The 9,675-nt window shown below is 47.0% G+C and overlaps 1 protein-coding gene across 4 annotated transcripts in view; it reads left to right on the top strand.

The window, feature by feature from the left end:
• The first annotated feature begins 2,020 nt into the window (after positions 1–2,020).
• Ust (uronyl 2-sulfotransferase) overlaps positions 2,021–9,675 on the top strand; it is a 276,799-nt gene continuing 269,144 nt past the window's right edge. For all 4 annotated transcript variants that reach the window (XM_074072414.1, XM_020179625.2, XM_074072417.1 and 1 more), the window contains exon 1: positions 2,021–2,589. In XM_074072414.1, coding sequence (XP_073928515.1) covers positions 2,343–2,589 — 247 coding nt within the window. In that variant the 5' untranslated portion in view covers positions 2,021–2,342. The remainder of the gene's footprint in view (positions 2,590–9,675) is intronic.

Genomic DNA, 9,675 nt, shown 5'->3' with positions numbered 1-9,675 from the left:
AGTAGCCTCCAAATTTTTTTAAACTCAGGAATTATTAATCGGGAATCTATTCTGGGCCACTCATTGTACTGATTAAAGTTGTTCACATTAACGGGCTATGACGGATCTGATTAATTCTCTAAGGGACAGTGACATTTCTAAAATGTGCATATTAATCCAAACAAATCTCTGATTCATGGAATAAACGTGAAACAAACCATTAACACTCTACTGAGATTTTCTGTGACAGAATAAAGGGCTTCTTTTTCACTTGGAGTTTTTAAATTTTTATTGTTTTATTATTCATATGTGCATACAAGGCTTGGGTCATTTCTCCCCCCTGCCCCCACCCCCTCCCTTACCACCCACTCTGCCCCCTCCCTCTGCCCCCCACCCCCTCAATACCTGGCATAAACTATTTTGCCCTTATCTCTAATTTTGTTGTAGAGAGAGTATAAGCAATAATAGGAAGGAACAAGGGTTTTTGCTGGTTGAGATAAGGATAGCTATACAGGGAGTTGACTCACATTAATTTCCTGTGCGTGGGTGTTACCTTCTAGGTTAATTCTTTTTGATCTAAGCAACCTTCCTACCTCTTAGAAAGTGGACCAAGACAATGTAAAATGGGGAGTGTGCTTGCGCATGCATGAGTGTAGATGTAGCTCATTTAGAACTGAGTCTAGCTCATGACCTCTGCCATCTTCACCCATGCTCCAAATCAAGAACTGGAGGTCACATATGACCATATTCTTTCATTGTAAATTCCTACACTGTAACTTTCCACACGGAATTCTTCAGAAAGCCAAGGGTATACAAGTTTTCAGGAGCAGGCTCTTGGAATCACAGAGGTTCTTGGCTCCTGATGCTTCCTTTACCTGGTGGCTCCTTCCTGGAAAATACAGGATGAGTTTGGAGTCAGAGAGGAGGCACCGGAAATTGAGGTTTCTCTCTTGGGCTAAAAAGGGTTATGCTGCATCTTGTAGTCCCAGGAAATAATAAGGAAGGCCTTGGCTGGGACCCGAAGGTCCAACAGCTTTGACTGCTGATCCCAAGCTCCGTGATCTTGGGCAAGTCTCAAAAGCCTCAGGTGGCACAGCTTCTATGCACAGCGATTGCAGTGATGATGATTCCTACTGAAAGTGTGGTTGCTGAGGACAGTCCTTTCCTGAATCACCACCCCATCAGAGGATCTGTGCGATGCTTGGGGCAGATTCTTTTTCAATTCCAGAAGTTTCTCCAAAGAGGGAAGAGAGATAGCAACACAATAGGTATGCAAGGGGATCTGGCTCTTCCTCCTTCGTCTCTGCTGGAAGAAGAACCTCCTTGGGTCTGCCATGAACCCCCCACTTGCCCCTCTGCTCTCTGGGCAGTTGGAGTACCAGGAAAGGCAAGAAGAAAGCGATCTCTGCTTCTCTCTCTGGGAGTCGGGGCGCTGCGGGGCATGTTTAATTACAACTCCCACGGCGCACCATCTTACCATCCCCGCTGGGTCTTGAACCTACATCCTAGTACCCTTCCCGGGCCTTTGTAAGCTGCTCGCATGGGATATAGGACAACCGAGTTTCTGAAATGAAAACACAAATAGGGTCGGATCAGGCGTGCTTCTTCCTGCCCACTGTTTACGAGAGGGAAATCAGCGGGCCCCAAGAGGTCGCTGGTGGCGCAGGAACCGAGGCCAGATTGGAGAGAGAGAGAGAGAGAGAGAGAGAGAGGGAAGGGGGGAAAAAAAAAAAAAAACCAACACCCAGAAACTTTCTTCCTTGTTGCGGATAATCGCCGCCCCCCGCCCCCCGCCGCTGCCCCCGCGCGGGCAGAAGCAGTAACGTGACACCGAGCGGGGCGCGGGGCGGAGGGAGGAGAGAGAGCTGCGGAGCGCCGAGGGAGAGAGGGAGGAGAGGGAGGAAAACCCCTGGCTAGGAGGTGGAGCGAGGGGACGGTGTCCGCCTCCCGATCCTCCCTGCCGTCTTCCAGAGGAGCCCGAGCCGGGACAAAACACGCCGAGAGCGACACACACAAAGCCGGGGGGTCCACGCTGGCGCTGGAGGCGAGCCCCGGCGGCCGCGAGCGAGCCCGGGGCGCAGCGGGGCGCGGGGCGCGGGGACATTAGCGGGCGCGGGACGGGCGCGGGCAGCGTCCCCCGAGCCGGGACCGGGCACCTGGGCCGCTCGGGCCGCGGCAGGCGGCGGGGACCATGCCGAGGAAAGTGTCCTGAGCCCTGCAACTTCGGCCCCTCCCCGCCCCCACCCGGCTGCCCTCGGCGCGGCCCTCCCCATGTGCAGCCGGCCGGCCGCGCTCTCCTCCTCGCGGCGGATGGGTGACCTCTTCCTGGCCCGGGCTGGCTGTGCGAGGCGGCGGAGCAGGCGATGAAGAAGAAGCAGCAGCATCCCGGTGGCGGCGCGGATCCCTGGCCCCATGGGGCCCCTCTGGGGGGCGCCCCTCCGGGCCTGGGCGGCTGGAAGCGCCGGGTGTCCCTGCTACCTTTCCTGCGCTTCTCCCTCCGGGACTACGGTTTCTGCATGGCCACCTTGCTGGTCTTCTGCCTGGGGTCCCTCTTCTACCAGCTCAGCGGAGGACCCCCTCGCTTCCTGCTCGACCTGCGACAGTATCTGGGTAAGGATGGGTGGCAGGCGCGAGGGCGGCGCCCGCTGCGCGAAGTTGTGCCCGGGGACTCCTGGTGTGGCCACCGCCCGCCTGTGCCCCGAGGCTCCCCAGGTGTGACGCCCGCGAGCATCCATCCGAGCGGCCGCCGGGAGCGCCTTCCTGCTTCTGCGCCCGGCTGTGCGCAGCCAAGGCGGTGGCGCTGGGTTGCCCGGCCCGGCCGGTACCCCGGGGCGGGGCACCGCATACCTACCTGTCCCCGCCCCGCCACTCCTGCTGGGGCGGAGTGGATGTATGTATGTTTGGGGGTGGTGTGAGTGTGTGTTTGTGTGCTCAGGCCTGGCGGTGCGGGGGGAGGTGAAAGGAAGGGACAGTCCCCTCCACGACATCGTTAAGTGACTACAATCCCATCCCGTCCCGCGCTCTGGGGAGTGGGTAGGTTTAGCCCCTGTCACTTCTACAAAGTCTGTCCCGCGGGTCCCCTTCCTGCCTGCTGGTCCAGATGGCTGCACGTTGTCCCTGGGGTTGGCTTGTCCTTTGGCAGCCCACCCAGCCTGCCGCAGCGGACGCCAGGAGCCGGCTGAGCCCGGGGACATGGTGCTGTCCAAAGGTGCAAGTCAGCCTGGCCAGCAGTGTCTCCTCCTGTGACCTGTCGGTCTTTGGCTCTGTGTGCGTCTCCAATCACAACTTTTTTTTCCTTGGTTTGTCGTTGACGTGTTGGGATCCAGGCCGCGTACTGTTAGCAGAGGTAAGGAAGGGGCTGTAACAGGAGGTGAAAAGAGAGGCTTTAGTGAGGCGTGGCCTTGCGTCCTGGCTGGGGAGCCCAGGTATCAGGGGTTGGAGAGCGCACGCCCCCGTGCTGGGACCCTGCTGGTTCGTGTTCCTGGGCCAAGGGAGGATGCAAATCCCTCGCACGTCTGCTGCCAGAAGAGGTCGTACGGGGGTTAGGGGAAGAGGCTGGGAGAGCTCCGGCTTCTTGGGAACACCCGGAGGTGCTAAACCTGAGTGAACAAATGCGTAAACATCTGTCATCTGCAGAAGAGCCTGTGTGGGAAGCCATGTCCCCGAAGTGCCGCAAGTGCAATGGGCACTTGCAGGAAAGACAAACAATCACATCAGCAAAGTGACAAACGCGTTAGGGCATTTGGAAATAGAAACAGGCACAATAATGCTTTTTTTTTTTTTACATGTAGAGAAGCTCAGATCTTAAAAGTTACATTTTCATCTCATTCAAAACTTTGGGGCATCATGGTTTGCAAGATGCCTTAGGGAAAATACAAGGAAAACGTTGCCCAGACTAGATTTTCAAAGCAGAATTCTTAGCATCTGGTTTTATAGAGGATCTGGGGATAATAGGCCCTTTTATTAGGAGTCAGTCTCTTCTTTCCCAGAGTTCTGTGTTTTGGAGTCTTGTAGCTTCCCCATCTCTCAGACACCTGCTTGTGTCCCGCAGGTAACTTAATTGTCATCATCCACAGTGGTCACTGTTAACTGGCATTGGGAGGCAAATGTTAAAGTTCATGCATCTTTCTCCATGAATTTGGTAAAGGATCATTATTATTTGGTTGTAATCCTTTTTAAGCCAAATATAGAGAGCAGTGGTATAGGGGAAGGAGTGCTGGTTGGGGCTGGAAGACATCTGTGTTCACTGTTCTCAGCGGCACTTGGCTTTGGGTAGTGTACTCAAACTTCAGTCTTGGTTTTTCTTGGTAAAATTGAGGGTTTTAGAGAAATCTCCACTCAGCTTCTAAAATTTCAGTGATTCTGATGAGCTTCTTGGGGAGAAGAGAAAACATGGGACAAGGAAAAAGCAGAGAACTATGAAGGATAAAATCAAGAAACTTCAAGGCTGGGAACAGTAGCTCACATCTATAATCCTAGCTACTCAGGAGGTAGTTAGAAGGATCATGGTTGGAGGCCCAGACAAAAAGTGAGTCCCCATCTCAACAAGTAACTGGAGAGAGGGACGCGAGTGCCTATTATCCCAGCTATGCAGGACTTTGTAAATAGGAGTTTTGGAGGCTCAGGCTGGCCTAGGCTAAAACAGGAGATGCTACCTGAAAAAATAACTAAAGGAAAAAAAAAGGCTGGGGGCATGGCTCAAGTGGTATGGTGCCTGCCTTACAAGTGCGAGGTCCTGAGTTCAAACCCCAGTACTGGCAAAAAAGGGAAAAATATATGCCACATTCACCTTTCTACTATATTTCACACAGTGAGGCCTGATGCATTCGGGTGGTCAGGTGGAAGGACAAATTGTTGACCTTTGGGGAGGGGGACGACAGGGATCAGAAGAACTGAAGGAGTGCATATTGCTTCTGCTTGTTTCTAACTGATCACTAAGTTTCTGACTGACTGAGGGGTTAAAATGACATCCTTGTGAACTGAAAATAGGATACCGTTGGCCAAATGTGTTTCTTGTTTTGTCACGTAAATAATGATTTTCGGAAAAAATGGGCTTATGGTCTCTAGGATAGTCCAAAATATGCCCTGAATAAGATCAGGTCAACTTATCTGCAGAATTACTTTCCTCCTTTTTTCTCCATTCTGTTATTTTAGTGTCTATTCGAACAAAATTTGTGGGTAGTAAACACATCCTCTCAATTTCCTTAGATAGCCAATTTTGGAGGCAAATGCTTTGCTTAAATGTAAGTGAAATCGAATAATATTTATATCAGTTTTCTTTACATATTTTGACAGTATTATACATTTGACATATAATAGCTACTCAAAAATTATTAATTAATGACTGAATCTGTTGTATCATCAAGTAAGTAGTGTGTTGTTTACTACTGAACAGTCTGGTGGCCGTTCGTGATAAAAGCTGACATGTACTGTATGTGTGCCAGTCAATACAAGGGTAGAATGAGAGTCTTCATGGCAATATTATTGGTAAGTTTTATTTTTTTTCCCATTTTTGATATGGGAAAAATGAGGATAAAGAGGTACTTGACAGGCTGTAGTCTGGATCTAGAATGTCCTACAAGGGTCCGTGTGTTAAGGTTCAGTCCTAAGCTTGGTGCTGTTGGAAGGTGGTAGAAATCCTAAGAAGTGGAGTCTAGTGGGGGAGGTTTTAGGTCATTGGTGGTGTGCCCTTGAAGGGGATTATGGGGTGCTGGTCTCATCCTTTCTTTCAGCACCCAGCCATGAGGTTAAAGGGCCTCTTCTATCATGTTCTTTGCGAGGTCACCATAGGCCCAAAGCAATGGGGGCCAATCAGTCATTGGCTGAAATCTTCAAAACGATGATCCAAAATAAAACTCTCTTTATTAAAAAAATTTTTTTTGCTGTTGTGCTGCGTGGGGGTACATTGTGGCATTTACAAACGTTCTTACAATATATCAACTATATCACACTTGAATTCACCCCCTCCATCATTCTCCTTTGTCCCTTCCACCCCCATTCCTGGAACAGTTTCAGCAGATACGTATCATTTTTCCATTTACATACATGAGTACACATATTTGCTCCATATTGACTCTTCTTCACTCTTACTCCACCTCCTCCCCCCTCTCACTGGTACCCCCCATCCCTAGGCAGGCTCTGTTCTGCCCTCCTATTCTCTGATTTTGTAAAAGAAAAAAAATGACATTTTTGTTTGTTTATGATAGCTACACAGGGAGTTTTCTTGTGGCACTTCCATGTATATATGTATTATAGCCTGAATTGTTGATTCATCTCAGGTTTTTTTTTTAATTCAATTTAAAATTTCTTCTTTTTTTATTGTTATGCTGGGTGGGAGTACATTGTGGCATTTACAAAAGTTCTTACAATATGTCAAATATATCATAGTTGAATTCACCCCCTCCATCATTTTCCTTTATCCTCCTCCCTTCATCTCAGGTATTTGTTGTAGTGTTGGAAAGCTGACCAGCACAGGAGGACACATAGCAAGTAAGGCAGGACTTACACCCAAATCTGTCTGATTCCAGTGCCCATTGCAGAGCATTACAGGGAATTTAGGAGAAAAAATGGAAACACAGCCAAGATGCAAAAGGCAGCCTAAAGAGCTGATTGGCTAAAAGCTCAGAGCATTTACTTCATGATCTCACTTTCCTTTTCTTGATACTTTCATTCTGAGCGTATCGAGGGGCTAGCAGAGAAGGGAAGTAATTTAAGCAGCTGATCTGCCCAAACTCTGCCTTCCTGTCAATGCCTGCCATGTTCCATCCCTGTGTTAGGGACTCTCCCTGAGCTGCACAGCTAGAGGTGAAGTTCAGAGGAATTGCAGCCTCCTGAGCTCACTCTCTCATTAGCAACTGCTCTGTCCAGACTACTCCTCAGTGTGGGTCACTGGCTCACAGCACCAGTATCATCTGGAAGTTTGTTATGAATGCAAATTCTAAGGGCTCTTCCTAGTCCTACTGAATGAGTAGACATGGGGGCCCTCTGTGTCTTAGCAAGTCCTCCGGGTGATCAGATGCACCTAACATTGGAGAATCATTGCTCTAGAGCAAAATGTTGCTTTCAGGGGGCTTCCCAGGTATTTGAGAGAGGGGGAGATAAGAGAGGTGAGTTTTAAACAAGTTTAAGTGTCTTGACCATGGTTTGATTTTTAATTTCAACTTTTACAAATGCATCTGCTTCACTGCTTAAGCCCTGTTGTTTGAGATCAGCCAGCAGCTGCAGCCCCAGCTGGCTTTAGATATCCCAAGGTTATGAGACAGGGGATGGGGCACAGTGGGGCACCCAGAAAGCAGAGCATGGGGAAGGAAGGACAGAAGACAAAAATGATGCTTTCTCTTCATTGTAACCAGTGTCACACAGCTCCTTCTTCTAGCCAGTCTGGGGAAGAGCAGAGAGTGTTCTCCTGAAGTAAACTTTCTGCTATGACACATTTGAAAAGAGGGAAGGAAGTTGGGGGAAGAAAATTAGGCAGGGATGACCATTGTCTTGCTCCCCTGCCCCCAAGACAGGTGGAGGAAGAACACATCCGATGGGTTAAAGAATAAATACAGCAAACAACTATCCTTAAATGCAAGAGATCACAATCTTTCTGAGTCAATGAAATTCTTACTTTTCTTTGAGGTGCCATTCAAACTTTGATTTGCTGTAGAAAGCAAATAAAAATCAAATAAAATCTGCCCCAGAAATTAGGATATGATGCAGCTTCACTGCCAGTAGTCTCATTACCTATGAGCTGGGAAAATATCAAAATCTTGAACTAACACTCTTTAAACTGACATAAACAGAATAAGCCAGATGGCTCACTACTGGTCTTGTACAGCAGCAGACTCTTTATGATTTATTAGGAAGCCTTGGGTATGTGGTTTGGCTTTTATAGGACCTGAATTGGTTGGATTGATCTTTCATTGATGTGTTTTCTCTTCCATTTTTTATTTATGCCATTTTAAATGGAGATATCATGCTTAGTTCTCGAATTGCCAATCAGAAACTGAAAAAAAAAAGATGTCATCGTATTGAATTTGTAATTCTTCAAGTCTACTACAGCAGAACGTGAAAGCAGAGTCCAGATCTGTTATGAAACGGCTTCTCTAAACTTTGAAAGCCAAATTTTATTTCTCTTCTGCACATCACGCACAGTTTAAGTGCAGTACTTTAGGCTCCACAAGTAATCTAGGAAATGAATGCATAAAACATGATGTTATCAATAGAAATTGTTGACATAGCTGCAAACTTATCTTGTAAGGTTGGTTAGGGACACAGACGAACTGTCTTACCAGAAAGCAGAAAATGCCCTTAAACTTATGGCAGTGTGTTCTGTAAACACATGGCATGAATGGCGAAAAGCCCTTGCCTTGTAAACTGTTTTTACTGTAGACTAGTCTCAGTATGACTTGTTTCAAAACACATAGAAATATGAATTATCTGGATACTGTCTTTCTTCAGATTCCTTGTCATAGATCCAAGTTTAAGACACTAGTTGGTTTTGTTTTGAAGAATAGAAATAAAACCAGCTTTTTCAGTCCCAAGAGAAATGGTGTCTTTTGCTTCCCCAGAGAGAGGCTGAAGGAGCAGAAATAAGCCTTGACCTTGCAGCTGTGCTGATGGGTGGTGGTGATGGACAGTGAAAGCCACCTTCTTTGATGGAGTGCAGCTGCTAGAAGTTTTAGCAGTTATTACTTGCTTTTCTCCGGGGGGTGCGGGGAAGTGAGCACGAATAAATTCTGTCTTACCTGTTTATTTGTATTATAGAAACTCACCTCTAGACATAGAGTCCAGATATTGACCCATTTGTTTGTTTATCAAAGATTGGGGTAGAATCATTAACATTTCACTAAAAATTCTTATTTGCATAAGTCAGAAAGATGGAGCATCCACTCTGCAAAGACAATTCCAAATGAAGTACATCTTGTAATGTGACTCACCTATCATATGATTCATCCGTTTTAAAGTTTTTAATAGTTTAATAGAGTTCAATAGATTTTAGTATATTCCTAGAGATGTGTAACTATTGCATAGTCAATTTTGGAACATTTTCATCACTATAAGAAGAAGCCCATTACCTGGATCTTTCACCCCACTAGCCCCATCATCCCAACCCTAAGCACCATTAATCTACATTCTGTCTCTCTAGATTTTTTTCTCCACTTTTCTTAGCAATGAATCATGTCATATGTAGTCTTGTGCAACTGGCCTCTTTTGCTTGGCATAGTGTTTTCAGGGTTCATTAATATTATGGCATGCACTTAATTTCCTTTTATAGCTGGATAATATTCCATAATAATTATTTTTTATTATAAAGTATTCCATAGTATTGTGTGGCTATTCCATGTTTTGTTTTTCCATTCATCTATTACTAGATATTCAGGTTCCCACCTTTTAGCTGCAGTGAAGAGTGTTGGGAGTGATCATTTGTGGGCAGACTTTCATTTGAACATGGCTGTCCATTCTTTTGACTGGTGCTGGGTCATCTGGCAGCTCCATGTTTAATGTGCTGAGGTGCTGCCAAGCTATTCTCATGGTGGCTACACTGTTTTACAACCCCACCGGCAATAGGTGAGAGTCCCCGTTGTCAGCAGCCTCACCAACACTTCTTACTTCCCAGTTTTTGAAATTGCAGCCATCCTAGTGCATATGGAGCAGTGTATTGTTACGGTTTGGTTTTTATTTCCCCAGGGATTAGTGATGTTTTTATCT

This window comes from Castor canadensis, chromosome 1 (assembly GCF_047511655.1).
Source record: "Castor canadensis chromosome 1, mCasCan1.hap1v2, whole genome shotgun sequence".
NCBI lineage: Eukaryota > Metazoa > Chordata > Mammalia > Rodentia > Castoridae > Castor > Castor canadensis.
The sequence above is the reverse complement of the archived record's forward strand: the minus strand, read 5'-3'. Positions and strand labels throughout refer to the sequence as shown.